This window comes from Ursus arctos, unplaced genomic scaffold (assembly GCF_023065955.2).
Source record: "Ursus arctos isolate Adak ecotype North America unplaced genomic scaffold, UrsArc2.0 scaffold_32, whole genome shotgun sequence".
Taxonomy (NCBI): domain Eukaryota; kingdom Metazoa; phylum Chordata; class Mammalia; order Carnivora; family Ursidae; genus Ursus; species Ursus arctos.
This window is the reverse complement of record NW_026623008.1, coordinates 10,804,826-10,824,872: the sequence shown is the minus strand read 5'-3', so window position 1 is coordinate 10,824,872 and position 20,047 is coordinate 10,804,826. Positions and strand designations below refer to the sequence as shown.

Genomic DNA, 20,047 nt, shown 5'->3' with positions numbered 1-20,047 from the left:
GGGCTCAGTTTCTCTCTCGCTCTCTCTTTTAAAGATTTTATTTACTTATTGTCAGAGAGAGAGAGAGAGAGCACAAGCGGGGGGAGCGGCAGGCAGAGGGAGAAGCAGACTCCCCACTGAGAGGGAGCCCCACGTGGGACTCGATCCCAGGACCCTGGGAATCATGACCCGAGCCGAAGGCAGCCGCTTCACCGACGGAGCCACCCAGGCGCCCAAGGACCTCAGTTTCTCTGGAGCAACAGGGGAAATGATGAACCAGTCTTCTACGTGTGGGCGTTTGCTGGTTTCCGCTCCGAGATAACAGTCTCTTGGTGCCCATCTCTGTCCCGTGCCCCTGCCGTGGCTTCACCAGCACACAGCGACAGCCAGACACGCACACACGCCCCTCCACATCCACAGGCACGCGCACACCAGTGTCGTACACGGGAAGCACTCCATTATACACACACGCACGCAGAGCCACGGGTCCCCCGTTCAAACGCGCAGCAGACCCGGGCGATGGCGAGAACGCGCAGGCGCACAGGGAGTGCGGTCCCGGAGGAAGAGTCGTTGATTTTTTTCTTTTTTGGAATGTCCCCAGAGCAACTGACCTTTTCTTGGGGGGAAGTTGCCGGCTGCTCCGAGGGCGGAGACCGCGTCCTTGCTTTGAGGCCTTCCCCGCCTGGGCCCTGGAGGTAAGGCCGCGCCAGCCGTGGGCCTGGGGAGCAGCGCGGGCTCCCTCGTCTGCGTCACGTGCTGAGGCGGGGCTGCTGCGTGCCTCGCCCACGGCTGGCCGTACTCGCGAAGGAGCCTTCGCTTCCTGGCTGTGTGACCTCGTGTTAATGACTCAACCTCTCTGGGCTTCTGTGCCTTCCTCCGTGAAAGGGGGTTAGAATGGTGCCGCCTCTCACCGCAGGGAGTGCCTGGCGTCCGGCAAGCTCTACGTACGTGTCGGCTGCTATCCGTGCTGTTGTCTGGTTCCTACGAGAGAGCTCGAGTCTGGACATCACTGGGCCCTTTGCCTTCGTGAGCCCCTTCCTCCCCCCAAAAATACTTAAAAAGCATGTTTTATGACTGCAGAGGTATAAAGACTAATCTCATCTAAGCTGGTATCATATAATAGAAGCCTGGATTGTAGTCATTCTTTCTCTGCTGATTTGATAAGAAACTAGAAGATTTTCGTGGGCCCTAAAGATGTTGTGGACCCCAGCACTGTGGCCACAGTATGGACGGACCGGTCGGCCCTGGCCGTGACTCCTCCTTACGTCAGGTTATGTGCGACTGAGAGATGGGATGAGACTTCAGGGAACGTTCTGTGGATGATCGGAGCCTTCTCCAGGCCCTGGAGGCGCCTCTGGCTGTGCCTTGGGGTAGCCGGGGACGAAACCGTGTTCTCACTGGGAGCAACTGGGCAGAGGCGGGAACCAGTGGCAGCCCCTGCCGACTTGGCCTCGATTCAGGGAGCCCTGGTCAGGGGATGCCATTACTCCAGTGGTCCCGAATGCCTCAGTTACGGTGGTGACATGTGGGGGGCTGACCTGATTTGCTGGCCTTGGTGAGTTATCAGAGCTGAAGAAGCCGCCATGGGGTGGGGTGGGGGGGTGACTATCTGCAGAGGGGAGCCCTGTGGACCGGATTTCCTGGATTAACTCGATTAAAGACGACCATTTTGTGTGCAGAGTCTGTGAGGTGCTGACGTACTGTGTACCCAGAAGCCATCTGTCCGTCCGTCCACCCATCCATCTACCCATCCCTCCCTTCCTCCCTCCCGCGTGCGCGGAGCACCTGCCATGCACAGACCTTGTGCTCGGGCTGGAGTTGCAGGGTTAGACCCTGCTCATCTGGGCAGGGCAGTAAGGGTTCCTCCGAGGGTCCCTGAACGAGAAGAGGTTCGTTCGAGCTGGGAGCTCAGTGGCGCTGCAGATTGAGAAAGGATTCCTTCTCAACAGATTCCATGTCCAGAATGAACTTGAGGACTTGAGGGTGTGAGAATGCTGGGATCCCATCCTCATCCCCTTGACCTCTGTGCTTTCCAGGACCCGGAGTGGGTACTCCCGGGGCCTGGGCTGCAGAGTCTCTCAGACACTCAGGGCCAGACTGTCCTGGAAAAATAATCAAGGGTGACTCGGCAGAGGCTGAGCTGCCGGAGGGGGGCCTCAGGAGATGCGGTGCCAAGGTTGGGAGTGCGGGGGTGGTGAGAGCCTGAGAAACAGAGCAGGTGCCACTGCCTGGGGCCCATAGTTTCTAGCGGCTGGGACAGGATTCTCAGGTGGCAGCTGTTTCTTGGGTGAGGCCACCAAGGGGCCAGCAGGGGTGAGAGGGAGAAGCTGGCAGTGCTTCTCCTTAGAACCGGATAGAAGTATTGGGGGTTCAGAGGAGGTCTGGGGGCTCACTGAGGGGTTTCAGTGTTTGGCAATGGGGGCCGAGAGGATGGGACCTGGGAGGGGATCGAGGAACCATGTACTTTCCCACTCTCGGGCCCCGAGTCACTCCGGGGCGCTTCCCTCCGCAGCCTTATCCCCCTGCCGGGGCTGGAGTGGGCGTCTCGTGCGGGCTGAGGCTGAGGGCCCCCTTCTGGCTGAGACCTGTTGCTGTGGTGGTGGGTCCTGGCGTGGGACAGTGGGACCGTGTCTCTTACATTCCGAGGGCTCGAGGCCCACATTCATCACGGGGCCAGCGGGACGGGGTGTTCTAGAGCTTGAATTTTAGTCCTTCCCAATTAGCGTCCTCTATCCCTTTGTTCTGAGACCCTCTGGGCTCGGACATCAGGGGTTCTGATGTTCTTCCCTCTTGGGGAAGGGTTGCCAAAAGGCTGTGTTAATGATGGTGGCATTTTAGGCATTGGGAGGCATGTGGGGGTGGCATTCCCCAGGAAACACACTCCAAGGACGCTCCCTGTCCTCCCCTCACGGGGCAGGTGAGGGAGCCAGAGGCTTCTGCAATACCATCCACGTCCACCTGGGGGCAGCGATGCCCAGCCTAATCCCCCACTCCTACCCCGGAACTCAGGTTGTACCGGTACCTGGAAACTGCGGGGCTGGGAAGACCCTAGACACCTTAGCCCACCCTCGCTTTGAACAGATGGGGAGACTGACACCCAATAGGAGCCTGATCCGTCCAATGCCACACAGGGAGCACCTTGGGTCTTTCCTCATCACGCCACCACCCCAGCCTGTCCTGTGTGTTGCGGGGGCTGGGGGTTGAGGTGTCTCTGCATGGGGGAGAATACTGGGGGGCTCTAGGGGGCATCCATCTGGAACCCCCACAGTGGTGGTACCACTTCCAGTGCATGCCCTCCTCTGAACTTGCCTGGCGGGTGACTGGAGGGGGAGGGGGACGGGCTGTGGACTGAGGGGCTGGGCCTGCATCCTGTCCCCCGCCCAGCCCTGTCTCCCCCCAGCCTGTGTGCCTCTGGGAGACCCCCTGGGAAATAAAACAGCACCCCTCATGCACTGGTCGTGAGGATTACCCGAGTGGAGCCCCTGGTGATAGGCGGTGGGGGTCATGCCCAACCTCCCCCATTAGGAAGAGTCTCCTCCCGGGGCCTCTGACAGGACACGGGAGCCACCTGAGCAAATGCTGCGCCAGCACCAGGTGACCTCGTCCCCTTCCTCCCTCTCCCAGCCCCTCCCCTCCCCACCAACCAACAAGAACCACACACACATAAGAATATAGACTTTTATCTTATTTTAGTTAAAAAAAATAATTGTACCACCAAATGAAGAAGTAGCTTTCTTTCGGGGAAGGTGAGGAGGGAGGGGAAAAAAAGCAGTACGCCAAAGAAAAAGAACTTTTTATATTCATCTGTATAAACATATCCGCTAAGGCAAACGCAATCCAGGGCCAAGGCTGCTGCACTGGCGTCAGTACCTCCTAATTTCTGCAGATTCTAAGGCCAAAAAAATAAAACCTCTGCAAATCCAACAGTTTTGTGGACTCTTGGGGCATTTTACTAAAATAAAGAGTTATCAAGTTTAAAAAGCAGTGACGTCATGACACACACTGAAAGTTGCATAACCATGGCCTTGAAGGCCATTCACTTGTTTGGACTGGGTGGCGGGCACAGTTTCACGACACGGCAACGGACACAGACGCGCACACACATGGACACGCACGCATGGAAGTGAGCACACTGGGAGCCGCGTGGGACTGGGCTGGTGGCACAGGCTTGGCCGTCGCCCGTCTGGGGTTGGGCACAGGGAGGGCTGGGGTCCCCATGCTTCCTTGGGGGAGGGGGCTGTTGACGGGACAGGTCCCGTCGCTGGTGACAAGGTGGTGCCCATCACTTGGGGAAGGATGGCGTGAAGGGGCCAAGCAAGGCCCTGCTCCCCACCGCCTGGTCCGTGCAAACCACTTAAAGCACTTCTTGGACGTGTCCTGGAGAATGAAGCCGGGTGCTGGTTTCCTTCCCCGTGAAGGGGCCAATCCCTCCTCCCCACCCTGCTCTCTCCAGAGCCCCTGGGACCCTCGCGTGGTTCCAGGGAGACTAGGGAGTGGCGCTTCTGCCCCCAGAGCCTTCCCTGCCCAGGATCCATGGCACGGCCGGCAGAGTGCGGGCCCGTGAGGTAGATGGGCACAGCTGCCCCTCACCCTGCCTGGCTGGGTCCCAGAGCGCCGGGGCCTCCGTGGGAACATGGGGTGCCGGGGCTTGGGTCCCTCCCCCAGAACAGAATCCCCCCCGCCCCCAGCAGAGAGAGGAGGCAAGGCTGGAGGAACAGTCGTCGGGGGTGGGGAGCCCTAGAGCCTCTGATTAGCCCCTCGGTCCTGCTCTACTGGAGCCGGAGCCCGCCACATTCTTGCCGCCTGTCCTCCCCCAGGCTTGGAAGTGAGGGCCCCAGGGGCAGCACGGCCTGCAGGTTCAGGGTAGGTGGCCGCTGGGCTGGGCGGAGGAGGAGAGCGTGCGAGGGCAGGCACCCGGGGCAGGGAGCGCCCCAGGGCCAGGGGCTGGGCTCGGAGCAGCTGCAGCGCTGGAGCGGGCAGAGGGCGGCCGGGGGCGAGAGACACACGGGAATGGCCGGGGAAGGCTGGGCCAGGCAAGGAGCCAGCACTGGTGGCCCGGCCTCGGGAACAGCGGAAGGGAGCGGGGGGGCCGGGCCACCTGGGGCCCCCCTCAGCTGGCTCCGTTCACAGACTTTGTAGGTTTTCAGTGTGGTCCCTTCAGACAGAGCCCGGGACTCAGGCTTGGCCTCCAGTCCGCCCCCCCTGCTGGCTGGACCGGGCGCCAGGGCCGGGGCCACGCGGTCAGGCCGCAGCCCCTTGCTACTTAAAGGTGGACTGCAGCTCCTTGAAGGCTGCCTTCCGCTGCTTCATCTCCTCCGCCTGCTTCTTCCTCTCCTCCTGCTCCGCCTTGATCTCCTCCTCGAAGCGGCTGGACACGTTGATGGCCTGGACCTGTGGTGGAGTCGGGGGACGGGGGTCAGGGCGGGAGGGGCGTCTGTGCCGCCACCGTGGGCTCTCGGGCTCCCAGTCCCGCGACTCTCCCCCTGCCTGTCCGCTACCGCTCTGCCTCTCGCTAGCTCTGGCCGGGGGCCAGGGGCCTCGCTGACCTCTCTGAGCCTCAGTTTCCCATGCATAACTGACTCGCGGATTCGTTGAGTGGATCGGAAGCCAGATCACATTTGGTGGCTGCTGCCTAGAGTGAGCCCTGTAAGTGTGAGCTTCCATGTTGCTCCTTTTTTTTTTTTTTTAAAGATTTTATTTATTTATTCTACAGAGATAGAGACAGCCAGCGAGAGAGGGAACACAAGCAGGGGGAGTGGGAGAGGGAGAAGCAGGCTCCCAGCAGAGGAGCCTGATGTGGGGCTCGATCCCAGAACGCCGGGATCACGCCCTGAGCCGAAGGCAGACGCTTAACCGCTGTGCCACCTAGGCGCCCCCCCCCTTTTTTTTTTTTAATTTTTACTTATTTCTTTGGGGGTGGGTGGAGAGCACGAGTTGGAGGGAGGAGCAGAAGGAGAGGGAGAGGCAGACTTCCCCTGAGCAGGGAGCCGGACACAAGGCTCAATCCCAGGACCCCGAGATCATGACCTGAGCCGAAGGCAGATGCTTCACCGACTGGGCCGCCCAGGCGCCCCCTGAAGTTGCTATTCTTATCCTGCTTCCTGTCCCAGGAAGCCCAGATGCATACCAGGTCCCACTGATGAACCCTGGAACATCCCATCAACCCCAGAAGCCCAGAGGGAGGTGGGAGGTGGCCTTCAGAAGCCATGTTCGTAGTTAACAGGGGGAGAGGAGAAACAAGGAAAAGCAGGTGCCCCGGGAGGTCAGAATCCACGAGCTATATTCCCCCTCCATCTAAGTGTGTACGGCTCCGGGACGGTGCCTCTGGGGTCCACACCCCCTCCAGGCCGGGGCTGGCGGGGCTGTCGGAGAGGCCCATGGGCCAGTGCGCTGTGTTCTGGGGCCTGCTCTGCCATTTCCCGGGCCCACATTTCAAGGACTAGTCCTTTGGGGGTAGTGGTTCGGTGGGCCAGGGACAGAAAGGGGACGCCGGAAGGGATCCCAACTTGGTTGGAAGGGGACAGAAGCCAGGAGCGCTGTGGGCCTCGCCCAGGCCAGCCCTCGCGTCAGCGCCCCGTCTCCTGTCCGCAGTCTCAGCAAGGCCACGAACGGTGAGCACTGACCCTGGGGCTAACTCAGAGTCCTGTCCTCCCCAGCCCGGGCACCCTTGTCCTTGAGCGCCCCCCACCCTGGGCTCCACACGGCCTCAGGATCCTCACCTTGGCCTCGAAGAAGCTCTTGGCCCCCTTGACGCCCTCGGTGGAGACATCGATCTCGGAGAGGCGGGCGAGCACATGCAGCCCGCTGTCCTCCTGCAGCTCCCCAGCCGCTGCCTTGCGGAAAATCAGGAGGAACTGCGGTAGAGAGAAAAGCACGTTGTCGGAAGGCCAAGGGGCCAGAGGTCTGGGCTCTCTCCTGCCACGCTCTGGGCCTCGGTCTGCCCATCTGTACCATGGGAGGCAAGGTGACCCATCTCCTGCTCTCCCAGGATCCCGGGCTACCGCAGGCCTGTGTGCCCACACTTGGCTCCCAGGAAGAGCCCCAACCTACCTCATATCTTTGTCTCCCCTGTTCCCCAAATCAATTTACTGAGACTGAGTCCTCAAGGTATAGGATTGTGCCCATTTTACAGACTGTGGAAGACTCAGAGACGAGGAAAAAAACCTGCCCCGAATCGTACCAGCAGGAAGTGACAGAAGAAGGGCCTGAACCCATGCCCTGACTCCACACCATCATCGGGCACGGCCTCCCCACCGCCGTTCTCTTGCCTGCCTCCTCTCGGCTTCTTGCTAGTTCATCCAGGGAGGCCACCACGGTCATTCACCCGAGGCTGCCTGGGGTCCGGCACTGCTGTTTTCTGGCTGTGAGCCTCCATTTCCTCCTCCAAGGAACAGGCTTGCTCATGGCTCCTGCCCCAGAGTGACGGCGGACCGTGACCCGGAGTGTGAAGTCACCCAGCGCAGAGCCAGGCCCCTCTCGGACGCAGTGCATGTCACTCCCTCCCCTGTCCCCCTCGTCTCCTGCGTCACAGCACCCTGCTCTTTCCCTCTCTGGGCATCTCCCCCTCTACAGTCCAGGACCCCAGGAGCACAGGGCCTTCCCCTGGATTCTCAAAGCCCCCCAGAGTCAGGTATACAGAAGTCACTCAGTAAGTGCTGACCCTGTGAGGGAATGGCTGTCCCTCCCTGCTCACTCGCGGCACCACGGGGAGTGGGCTCACCTCCCGGAAGCTGAGCTTGCTGTCGAAATCCTCATCCACCTCCTTGATCATGTTTTTCAGGCCCAGGTGGGTCTGCGGGGCTCCGAGCTTCTCCATCATCAGCTTCAGCTCCATCAGGTCAATGAAGCCGTCCCGGCCAGCGTCGTACCTGTGGGAGCGAAGCGGAGCCTGAGGACATCCTGACACCTCACACCTGACGGGTCAGAGCACCGAGGGCTGGACTGCGAGGACCCTGTCACCCTATTGCAGCTGGAAGGGACCTCGGTCCAGGTGAAGTCGCGAGGTGTGGCTACTGCTTGGTTACCTCTGATGACGAGGAACTCCCTATATGGCCTGCGGCCTCTGACACGTTGAACAGCGCTAAGGTTTGGACCAGCGCGATGCCTAAGGAAGCGGAAGCCACAGCCTGCCTGTCCTGGACGGGACGGGAACCAGCAGGGAGAAAGAATTCACGACACCACGGGGGTACAGAGTGCGGGGGGGTGGTGGTGGTGACTCTGATGTTATCTCCAGGGCCAGCCTGGCATCTCTACTGGCCCCATCTCCCCCACTCCTGCCTCCACCCAGGAGAGAGGCAGAAGGTAGCACGTGTCACAGGAGGGAGGCCCCAGGAGGGAGGCCCCAGGAGGGAGGTCCACTTGTAGTTTGCTGGGAGGTGGCCTGGGGTGAATTCAGGGAACAATTTGTGCAGGGTGTGCCTGTGAGGGGGGGGGCGGGATGTGGCTTGGTGGCTGGAAAGGGCTGGAACACTGATGAGGTGATAAAAGTGTGTCTGCACATTGCAGGTCTGTTTTCTACCACCAACGGCCCAGCAGACACGGGGACAGTGTGTGTGTGTGTGTGTGTGTGTGTGTGTGTGTATGGGGTGGGGGTTGTTTAAATGTCCCTCTCGCTGGCCTCCTTGTGATAAGAGCTTGGGTCAGAGATGGCCTCGGGGTCCAGTCCCCCCTGGGGAGGTGCTGCTGGGGCAGAGCCTGTCATATCGTGACGGATGTGGGCCCTCTTATCAGGCTAACCAAACACCTGACCTGACGGCCTCCTGGTGGGGGGTGGGAAGCGCGCTCTCAGGGCTAAAATGGGCTTTCTGAGCCTAGAGAAGCCAGCGTAGCCCCAGGCCTCAAGCTGCCTGGGTGAGTGCTGGCGACAATAGCGACAATAGCGTGACACAGAGGGGCTGAGCTGCAGAAATCTACCTCCCGGTCTCGGTCTCGGCACTCCTGCGTAAACACACACCTCATTTCTGTGCCTTCCTCAGGGCTCCCCAGTTCCCTTCCCCCATCCCTAGGGATATGTAAGCTCCGCACGACCTTGAACAACGAATAGAAATGTGCCGGGAACTTCACATACTTTATTGTACTTAATCCCCATAATAACCTTATATAATGGAGGTGCAGAGAGGTTAAGTGACCTGCCCAAGGTCACAGAGCAGTAAAGGAAGGGGGCGGAAGGCCAGCTCCAGCCTGCCCACCTGCTCCGTGCCAGCCCGCGTCCAGCTGTCCCGGTGAGGCCCGCAGCACTGAGCCGTCTGCCCGGAGCACGGAGCAGTTGGTGCGAGGGGTATAAATAGTTCACGGACGAGTCAGTGGTTGGAAGTGACGCAGCACAGGGAAGATGGGGTTCTGGGAACCCTGCAGGCAGCACGGCCCTGAAGCTTTTTCCCCACAGGGCTGGGGGTGGGGAACGGGAGCAGGGCCAGATGGGCCGGAGGTCCCTGTGGTCAGCGCCGTGGCTGGGGCGGTGCCGTGGCTGGGACAGCGCTGTGGCTGGGGCGTGAGCCAACGTGAGAGGATGTGGTAGAGGCTTGTGGGCCTCGGGAGGGCCAGGCAGGCCTACGATCCCATGCTCCAGGCTCCCCTTCAGGCTGGAGGGGCCCTGCGGGGGACACGGCAGAGACCCCTCCTTGCACATTTGGAGTCTGGTGAGGGGCTGGGGGGCTGCGGCGTGACCCCAAGTGACAGGTCCTGGAGCGGCCCTGCGGAGAGCAGCCTGGTGAGGGGGCCGGTCCTTCCTGGGGCAAAGTCACACGGGCGCCGCCCCTCAGGAAACCCTCGCTGCTTTCTGCCGGTCAGCGATGACACGGCAGGGCTGGAGCAGACTGCCTGGATTCTGGGCCACCCTGCCACTTGAGCCTCCAGCCGGGGTGTGATGGTGACTCTCTTGCAGGGTCACCGTGAGGACTGGCCGAGCTCCTGCATGGCATGCACTTAGCCCAGTGCCTGGCACATGGAGTGGATTCCAGAAATGGCAGCGTGGCCATCACTGGAGTGAGAGCTGGTTGCCTCTATGAAGCTCCTACTATGTGCCAGGCATTTTTTTGACAACTGCCGTGCTCAGCAATCCTGGGGGGATTATTTCCCCACGTGACTGACTAGGGAACAAGGAGAGTAGGGGTGAGGGCGCTGGCCTACTGACTAGCTGGCCAGGGACTCACCCCCCCATCCCTGGGGTTCCCACACTCTGCTGTCCCACCTGCCTCTCCTGAGCCCCAGCTTTATTTACTGCCCATGTGTATGGGTTTCTCCTGCAGCTGGGGGTGGCTTAGTTTCAGAGGAAGTGCAGATAAAGTGTCTGAACTTGGACAGAGACTTTGGCTCTGTATCTGTTGGGTCTCTGGCAGCTCCCAGGCCTGGCTGGCCTGCAGCTCTATCCGCGGCTTGAACCGCTGCCTGCATCAATCAAAGGTCAATCAATTACCGGGTCTGGGCTCTCTCCTGGGCAGGCTCTGGCCCCCAGGGGGACAATGCAGGGGCTGGTCACAGCGCCAGCAGGTCAACTGCCAAGGGGAGGCGACAGAGGTCAGGAAGAGGCCAGGTGCTGGGGTGGGAGTTGGGTCCCCCAGGGGAGGAGACATTGGAGGGGGGAAGGGCTGTTCCCACAAGGCTCCTGGGAAGCAGGCATCTACTGTGTGCCCTGGGCTTGGGGCCACTAGATCAGCCAGGTCCCCAGGGTGAACGTGACTGATGACCTTGAAGTTTCTGTGCCCACATCAGCTCTACTGAGACTGACTGGGGTCTGAACCCCAGATCTGCCACTAGGCTGGCTGGCTGAGCCTGGCCAAGTCACCTGACCCCACAAACCCCATTTTTCCTATTTACATTGTGGAGATCAAAGGACCCATCTCAGGATGGAGGCAAAGACTAAAACAGACGAGCCATGCCGGATCCTAGCACAGAGCGTGGCCCACGGTAAGCACTTAAGGAGCACAGGCGGACAGTAACGCCAACAGTAATAATAACAAATTAAAGCGGTATTATCACTACCCACCTTTAGGATTAAAGATTAAATGAGATGATGAACATAAAATGCCTAGTACATAACAGGTGCTTAAAGCCTGCTGATTTCATTATAATAGTGGCCACTGAGCACTTTCTGTGTGCCAGACATTTCCTTACGTACTTTGCACACAGATCTTAAAAATGGTGCTGGTAACAATGATAGTGGTAAAAACCACAAGGGCTTCTCCCTTGGGCGCCAGTCCTGAGGGTGCCCGGCTGCGAGGAAATGCTTGCTGTAGACTGGTCTGCAGGCCCCCAGCACCTCCCCCTCCTCCGAGGCTCCCACTACTTTTCCCACTAGGCCTGATTCAAAGACCCCACTGCTTGGGGAGGTGGAAAGACAGCAGGACAGAGCCTTTCACTCTCTTGCTGGGCAGAAGGAGAGAGGAGCCTTGGCCCTGGATTACTCTGTCCCTCTTCTCACGGGAAGGAAGTGACAAGGTGGGGGGGGGGGGACTGTCACCATGCCACCAGCAAGTGGATGAACAGCAACACAAGACGTGCCCCTGGCCGGGGAGACCCTCTCACCCATCGGTTCTCTCCCTAAGCTGGCACTGAGGGTGCAGGCGGCTCAGAGGGGCCAGGGAAAGAGAGTCAGCGCACAAGATCTGTCCGCACAGCCTGGTCTACCCGCTTCACGTGATGTGGGGGAAACTGAGGCCCAGAGTAGGTAGCCGCCAGCCTGGGGTCACACAGCCAGTGGACTGCAGGATCCCCAAAGCTGGAGACGTTCCTTCTTCCTGCCTGTCTGCTTCCCTCTTCTTCCTGGTCCCACGGAGGGTCCTGAATTCTCAAGCCTGTAGGCCTGGGGGACGCTGGGTTGAGAGCCCAGCCTGGGGCCTGCCTGGGAGGGCCAGCTACACTGGGCAGGAATGGCAACAAAGCTCCCAGGCTGGGAGCTCAGCACTTCTCTCCAGCACCGGAGGGAGGCTGCTGCACCTGGCACCGTGCCCACATTCCTACCCGCCTCCCCCTGAATAGTTCTCGGCGGGCAGGGCTCGGCAGCTGCCGCCCCGGATGCCGGTGACAGAATCCCTCCCATCCACCCTGGAGAGCGGAGCAGCCGGCCACCACCGCGGAGGACTTTGCCCCTTTGGGCCGAGCAGGTCCCACCCAGCTTCTGATAACCAGCAGTCCCGGGGGCGGGCAGAGGCCAGTTCCCACAGCGTCCAGTATCAACACCCTGTTTCCTAACAATATTATCCTTACGGGCTACTCTCTGCTGAGCACTTATTATGCACCAGGCGCTATGCCCAGTATTCCGCATCAGACCCTCCCCAGAACCCTGTGGAGCAGGCATAAATATCCCCATATTACCGATGAGGAGACGGAGGCTCAGGGAGGAAGTGACGGGGCCGAGGCCATAGTTGACGAGGACAAAGCTGGGATCCGAACCCCGATATGATGAAACACACGTGCTTTTAACTGCGATGCTATGTCCCGATGCCCACAGACCCGGTACTAGAGATCCTCAGGTTGGGAGGGATATTGGAGGCCACTCATTCAGCCATTAGTGAAGGTCAGATTCCCAAGGCAGTTTTCCTGCTTGTGTCTTGAATACCTCTGAGCACAGGAAGCTCGCTGCTTCACGTAAGGCAGACCACGCTGACTCTGGAACTGTCTATTAGAAGGCTGCTCCTTGTGCACGAGCCTCGCCACCCAGCAGCTGTGCTGTGGAGTCTGATGGCAGAACGAGGACTTACCACAGCTGCTGTACAGGGACAAGATGGGAGCACAGCAGACCCGTTTTGTCCCTTCTGCTTCCTATCCCAGGCCTTTGCAGCTGGCCCCTCGGCCCATGAGTGTCCCCAGGAGGAGAAACAGCTGGAGAGGGTGGTGTTTATGGACTAAGCACCCCCCCAGGCCCACCTGGCTTTGGTCTCGGCATTCACAGACCTGGTCCTCCCCTCTCCTGTCTCCCTCAGTGGCTCCTAGGCCTCTCTACTCTCTGTCCTATGAACTGGGAAGGCAGGTCCCTTGGGGCAGGGAGAGTTCTGGACAAGAGAAGAATTCTGGCCTTGCCCACTATTGCAGCCAGCTTGGCCCTGCCGGCCTCCTTCCGCAGGTGGCCACCCACCACCCACACGCTCTGGTAACTGCTCGGCATGGCCCGACGGGTCGCGCACGCCCCCACCCCCACCCCCAGACTGCCTGACTCATGTGGGGAAAGCCCAGCCACTCGCCACTTCCTCCAGTCCTATCTTCAGAATCGGACACTCGATCTGTTGCCATGTCAGCCACGGAGAGGGTAAGGGTGTGTGTGTTTGGCTCGCAGCTCCCCCACAGCTTTTCAGTGAGTCCAAGGATCCAGTAGGACCCCCCCCAGGCTGAGATGGCAATCTGCTCGGGGCTTGTCAGGGCTCGGGACCGCCCAACCTCGGGTTCAACCGCCAGATGCTGAGCGCCAGGCTGGGCAGGCCTCTCCCCGGGCCGGTAACGTCAGCAGCGGTGTCCTGCCAGCTTTCCCTGCCTGCTCTTAATAATACTTATCCTTACAGCCGTGATGGCAAAGAAATTCACTGAGTGTCTAATCCAACCTAGTGTTTATTATTCAACTTAATCTTCCCCTACTGCCCAGACTAAGGAACCTGCCTTACCCGAAGGAACTCCTCAGGCAGGTGGGGGAAGACAGCTGTGGGTGGCCTGGTGCTTCTGACATGAGTGTTAAAATGCGGATTCTGATCCAGTAGACCCGGGGTGGAGCTGCATTTCTAACAAGCGCCTGGTTGCTGCTGCTGCTGCCGTCTTTCGGGGTCCCTGGGAGCCAGGGACGTGGAGTCAGACAGACCCCAGTTCAAACGCTGTCCCCGCTCCTTACTAGCTGTGTGACGCTGGACGGGTCAGCCACCTCTGGGAGACCACGTGTTCTCATTTGTGACAAGAGTGATGATGAGCTCACAGGATGCCATAAAAGGATTAAATAAGAGACAAACTGCCCGGGATGGGGGAGGCGGACGTGTCTCCGTCACGCGAGGGTCCGCACACAGCTCAGAAACCCCGGGCCCGGCTCCCCTCTAGCCGCACCCAGCTGGCATGGGACTCTTGCTGCTCCGCAGGCCTTGAAAAGCGGAAGTCCGCCAAGGAGAAGGCCACTCAGCAGTCAGAGGGAACTCAGCCGCTGCAGGGAGTGGGGACGGTCCCCGCTGCGGTCTCAGGGCAGCTCTGCCTCTCCTCCTCCTCCCCCGCCTGGGCTGGCCTTGCCAAAGGGCCCCCCCTGAGGCAGCAGGGCCTGGTCTTCTCCAGCCTGGACTCTCACCGCTGAAGCCAGGCCTTGGACCCAGAGGGTCCAGACCACAGAAGGCAGGAAGGTGCAAAGCCAAAGGGGAACCAAAAGTCCCCGGGCGGGGGAGGGGAGAGGTGACTCAGAATCAGAAGGGAAGTCGGAAGAGCAGAGGGTGAGCACTCAGTTCGGGAAATCCTCCCTCCCGGGGGGGTGCGGCATCTCCCCAGAAAGCCGGGCTCCTGGCTGCTGCAGGTGGAAGGACCCAACCTCTATACCCCCGCAGATGGCTTCCCCTCCTGAGGCTCTGAGAGCACCCCCCACCCCCCATCCAAAAATACAGCCCTCTCTCGGCCTCTGGGGCTCCCTGCAGGCCAGCCTGCTTCTAATTCTGCCCCTGCCGCTTATTATAACCTTGGGTACGTGACTCGACTTCCTTGAGCCTCAATGTCTCCGTCTGGCACATGGGAATCATGATTTACCCACCTCACTGCGCGGCTGTGAGCAACTGGACTGGGGGTTCCACTTAACGAGGAGAGGACGTGGGGGCAGGGGGCCGGCGGAGGACGACGCATCATCACCGCCCCCCTCAAGAGCGCATTCAGTCCTCATGGAAGGGATAAAGAAATGGAAGGTTCCATTTCCAGCCCCATGGGCCCATCCTCTCTACACTCAGAGACCCCTCCATACCACTGCTCTTCCTGAGACTTTCAGCTCCCTGAGGGCAAGAACTTCCTTCCTCCCTTCTCTAGAACTTCCGCACAGCAAATACTTAGTACGCGTTGGATAAATGGTCACATGGATAGATTTTTTTCAAAAGCATCTATGTTTTTAACAGCCCACAGGCCGGACATGATGGTGGACTCTTCACAAAGGGCCAGGACTCTTTACACGGAAGCCTCCGAACTTCAGCAGGGAGGGTCTTTAGCCCAGGGTGGGGTGCAAAGCTGAGCGCCCCGCCCGGAGTCGCCCAGCGGCACCGCGGTGGACGGGCGCTGGGGTCCCAGTTTGGAATCACTCCGGAGCGTTCGTTCGCGCTTTCCTTTTTCCTTGCCACCTGCCTTCCACGTAGTTACGTGATAATGAATTCGTTTCCCCATTTTTGTTATTTATCAGAGCCATACGTAGCTGCCAACTGGAGCACCCGTTCCGCAGGAGAAATGGGGGGTTCTCATGCTGGGTCCCCAACACTCGGGCCCAAAGCATGGGGTTTTCCCCAGCTGGGCAGCTCCGCAGGGGGTAAGGGGAGGCAGCCAGGAGCTTTTGTGGAGTGCCCTCCTTGCCAGCCTAGACAACCGCCGCCAGGCCCAGGGGATGAGGGGGACAGGAACTTCACAGTGCTTTCTTCGTGCCGAGCACGGGGTTAAGTACTTCACAACAGCCCTGCGAGGTGGGTGCTATTACTCTCCCTGTTTTAGGGTGAGGAACTGAGGCCCAGAAGGTTTAAGGGCCTTGGGATTCAAACCCACAGACTCCAGAGGCCCTGCTCTTAACTACTGTGTCCTACTCTCTTCCAGGAAGGACGCTGAGGGAGCTGCTGTGAGGGACAGGGTCTGGGGAGACATGTGGGAGGAGGAGCAAATGGAGAAGAGGGGAGGGCAGAGGCGTCCAGAAGGAGAGGGAAGCCTGCCTCTCTGATGCAAGGGGTCAGGAGATGCAGTGTCTGGGGACGAGGCTGGCCACGCAGGGAACTAGGGCATCTGCCTCAGATTCCACGGCAGCTTCCGGATTACGTGGCTGCCGACCTCTCGGGCAGGTCTCGACTTACAAAACCCCACAGAGCCTCACACAGGCTGCTGCCAGCCCAGAGGTGGGCCCCCTTGAGGCTCTGTGGGGTCACATCATTCCCTCTTTGGCTGGAAGGTTCCAGAGAGAGCCCTGAATGGATGGGCCGAGAGAGAGGTGGGGAGAGGGGTTAGAAGAGCTGGGGCCGCCTGAGGCCGCCTGGGGAGGGAGGACTGAGAATCCGGGTTCCACGTGCTGGGCATGATGCCAGAGCTCGATGGGCGTCGCCCCCTCCCAGCCCCGCCTGAGAAGCAGGGACCACTACCCTCAATGTACAGACAAGAACCCTCTGGTTCGGCCACTGAAAACTTCCCTGAGACCCCAAGCAAGTCACCACACCTTTCTGGGTCTCAGTTGCCTTCTCTGTCAGATGGGAAGAAGGGCTGGAAGTTTCTCCCAGCTGGATCGTGAGGTCCGTGACGGCGGACAGCCTGTCTCGCTTCCCTCAATCCCCTTGATTCTCCTCCTATCCCCTCCTCGGGAAGGATCTGCTCATAGACAATGAATGGATGAAGTAGAAGACCCTGGAAAGCATTCTGTCATCCAGAAGGGCTCAGGACCCCTCAGAAATCAGGAGGCCATTGCTGAATACAGCCCGCTCCTTTTACAGGTGGGAAGACTAAGGCCGAAGCGAGGGCAGACAAGGGACTTCAGGGGCAGACCCGGGATGGAAGACCAGGCTTTCTAGCTCCTGCCTTCCAAGGAAGGCCGGCTCCCAGTTCCCTGTGACCTCCCCATCTCTTGTACTCTGCTCTGATGAATGGCTTCCAGGAGGGCTGGGCTCCCCTCCTCCCTGCCGGGGAGCTGGGGAGCCGGAGACCAGGGTGGAAGTCTCCCAGCAGGGCCCCGCTTGGACCCAGGGGGTGGCGGCCCCACTAGCACGCAGAAGCAGAACAGGGGTTTTGTCCTCAGAGAGCCTGTGTGCTGGCTGTTCATGGCCGGGGCTCGGCTGGGCTGGGCTCGGCTGGCACAGGGCAGCCTTGTTTCCTTGAATACAAAACCTGCAGCTTTCTATCCTCGCCAGGGCCCCCGCGGGTGGCACTTCCTTCCCTAGAAGTCCAGCTCCCCGGCCCCTTCCTGCCCCCCACCCCCACGCAGCAAGCAGCAGTGGTGCCAAGAGGTGGCCCACGGGGGTGTTGGAAGGAGTTCAGCTCCACCCAAACTTCATCAGAGTAAACCCTGTCAAACGAACACCCAAAACAACCTCTCTAGAAAGCGAGTGTGCTCGCGAATGCGGCTTCCAGGCCATTCCTCTGGTCATGCGCCCCTTCTGATCAAGCTGCGGCCTCCCAAGTCCCTACCCATTCGGGGTGCATGGGTTCTCCCAAACAGCTCTTTTTTTTTTTTTCCAGGGTGTAGCAATGCTGCGGAAGCCCAAGAGAAGGAGGATTCTGGGAGAAAGACATGGGCCAGTGGCGGGTCCGTGAGGTGGGAAATCAGCCATGAACACGGAAGGGAGTGCTGAAGAAGCGTGTTTCCCGCACGGAAGCAGATGTCTGTGACGGAAAACCCCGAAGGGAAGAACACATCTTTTGGAGTCAGACCTAAGTTCAGGTCCTGGCTCCATTATTTTCTAGCTGTGTGGTCTTTGTGAGTTATTTAACTTCTCTGTGCCAAGACCGCCCAACTGTGCCATGGTGATGATGAGAGTTCTGCGTCATGGGGATGCTGGGTGAATCCAGGAGCTCCTTAGTGCCTAGACACTATCAATCACAGATGCATTGGAACAATCCCCCCTGCACTGCTTCTCCCACTCGGGGGTGGGGGTGGGGGGTGGGCAGCTCTACGAGGAAGTTCCAGACAGTGAAGCTATCTATACCTAGCCCTGGGCTCAAGGAGCTTTCCATCAGTTTGGGCTGGAATCCTGGAAATCTTGCTCTGCTGACGGTGACAGTCTTTGGTGGGGAAAGAAACTTTAGAACTCCCAACAAAGACCCTGCAGTCAAAGAGGCAGGCTCCTCAGGGCCCAGGGACTTCCACACAGAGGCCCAGAGGAGGGTTAAGGACTCAGTTTCCCCCCAGGCTGACCCTTGGAAAAGTATGGGGCTCCCAGCCATCCAGGTCTGGGAAACAAAACCCTCTTCCCCTGTGTGGGGGCCACAGGCAGAAGCAGCAGTGATGAGAAGTGGGAAAGAGCCTTTCTCAAGCTGTGGGCTTGCAAAACACCCCCTTCCTGGGCTTCCTGCTTGCTGGTTGGGTACACAGCCCCATACCGCCCTGTACTCCTGCCTCAGCCAGGGTGGGTCAGCACCTCTCCACTCCAGACCATACCCCTGGGCTGTTCCCCCTCTAGGGGCCAGGGGCAAGGGGATGGGCAACAAGAAGTGGGGAAGGGTACAGAGAGGAAGGGGCTGTGAGCTCTTACAACTCCCTCCCTGCACAATTGTGGTTGTGAAGAGTTTGGCTGTCCATCTCGATCTCAACTGGGTGGACTCAGGGATGGACCAGAAGGGGACCATTTAATCCCTTCAGAGAGATTTTAAGGTTTTTATGGGGAGGGGGAGGGCTGAGCCACAGGCCTGGGGGTGCCCGTCCAACCTGCTAAGGGCACAGTGTATGGAATTTCGTAGAGGAAAAGGTAGGGGTGAGAGCAACCAGGCCAATTAGACAGGGAGGTGTGGGGTGTCGGGAACCCTGTGTGGGAGGAAAGGGGGCACACAGTGGGGGAAGGCAGTGACTGCAAAGCTGCTGAGGGGGGTGGTTAGGGCAAGAGGAGGGAGGAACAGTGTGTGGAGGGAGGAGGGGACTCTGCCCTGAAGGGAGGATGGGTGGTACATACCTGCAGAGTGGGGGGCAGGGATGGAGGGATCCCTCCCTAGGGAGACCACCTGAGGGTCAAGGAGTGGGGTCCTGGCTAGCTGAGTGGATAGGAGTAGGGGCGGAAGGGTCCGGAGGGTCTTTGACCACAGTTTGCTAGCAGATGCTGAATAACTGAAGGGGGGGGTGTCTTTGCCCAGAACCTATGTTAAGGGGAATCTGAGATAAGCAGAGGAAATGAAAGGACCCTAATGAAAGAATGGGTACAGCATGGGGCGCAAGGAATGGTAACCTTTGTTGAGGAGCTGGGGGTGTGTGTGGATGTTTTTGACCAGGGTGTTAGGGTGGGGGTGGGGAATTCGAGTAGCTGGGGGCGGGGGGAGGCCACGGGGTCCTCAAATCTCAGGGTGCGTGGGTGTCTGATGGGTGGCGAGGGAAGCTTCACTAACACAGGGGTCCGAGGCCAGAGCCCCAGAATCTTCAGACTCATGTGTATGGTGTAGTGGGGGCTCGAGGGGACTCGGGGTTACCTGGAGGGGCCGCGCGGTCCCCCACACCGAGTGCACGCGTATGGTGTACTGGGGGCCGCGTCACCGTGAGGAGAGGTCGCGTGTCAAGGGCTGGGGGTCGCCAGACTCACACGCGTGGTGGGGAGGAGGTCCTGAAGCCTCGTGATTAAATGAAAGGGGACGCAGGGTCGCCACCCCTGATGTGTCGGGGTTCAGGGGCGCACGACTGGCGGCAGGGGTCCCGGGCGGCGCAAGGTTTCGGGGGTTCGGGGGTTCGCGGCCCGAGGCCGGCGCGCGGGGTGGGTGGGGGGCCGGGTCGGGCGGGCACTCACTGCTTGAACATCTTCTCCATGTCCTTGATCTGCTTCCTGGAGAACTCCTTGAACTCGGTGTAGGGGTTGAAGACGCGGCGGCTGGGCGACTGGGGCTCGCCGATGCCCTGGTTGAGGTCGGCGCGCCGCAGCAGCTTGGCGCTCAGCTCGCCGTCCGCGCTGCCCAGCGCCTCGGCCGCCTCGTCGGGCGCCCCGGCCGCCGCCGCCGCCGCCCCGTTCAGCCCGGGCTGCTCCGGGGCCTCGGCGCCGCCCTCGTCCTCCATCTGCAGCCGCCGGTTCAGCTTGCTGGCCAGCTCGTCCGTGGCCATGGTGGCCCGCGCGGCGCTCGCCTGGGCCCGGCCCCTGCTCGCCGCGCGCCCGCACCGCCTCTGGCCGCGCTCTTCCTCTTCCTGACACTCCCCGGCGCCAGGCTCCGCCCCCGGGGGTGGGGCTTAGGCCCCGCGCCTGGCCCGCCCGCTCCCCGCCCCCGT

General features: G+C 60.2%; 1 protein-coding gene across 1 annotated transcript; it reads right to left on the bottom strand.

Moving 5' to 3' along the window:
- Positions 1-3,645: 3,645 nt before the first annotated feature.
- Positions 3,646-19,961, bottom strand: EFHD2 (EF-hand domain family member D2). The gene is made up of 4 exons (XM_026519791.4): positions 19,578-19,961; positions 7,700-7,847; positions 6,699-6,833; positions 3,646-5,370 (listed from the first exon to the last, which is right to left on the bottom strand). The coding sequence occupies exons 1-4, from the start codon at positions 19,883-19,885 to the stop codon at positions 5,239-5,241; spliced, it is 723 nt and encodes a 240-aa protein (XP_026375576.1). The 5' UTR covers positions 19,886-19,961; the 3' UTR covers positions 3,646-5,238.
- Positions 19,962-20,047: the final 86 nt, after the last annotated feature.

Coding starts and splice junctions, on each gene's coding strand:
- EFHD2 (XM_026519791.4), bottom strand. CDS start 19,885: ATGGCCACGGACGAGCTGGCCAGCAAGCTGAACCGGCGGCTGCAGATG. Junction 7,848..19,577: donor ATGGAGAAGATGTTCAAGCA/GTGAGTGCCCGC, acceptor TCGCTCCCACAG/GTACGACGCTGGCCGGGACG. Junction 5,371..6,698: donor AGAGCTTCTTCGAGGCCAAG/GTGAGGATCCTG, acceptor ACTCCACCACAG/GTCCAGGCCATCAACGTGTC.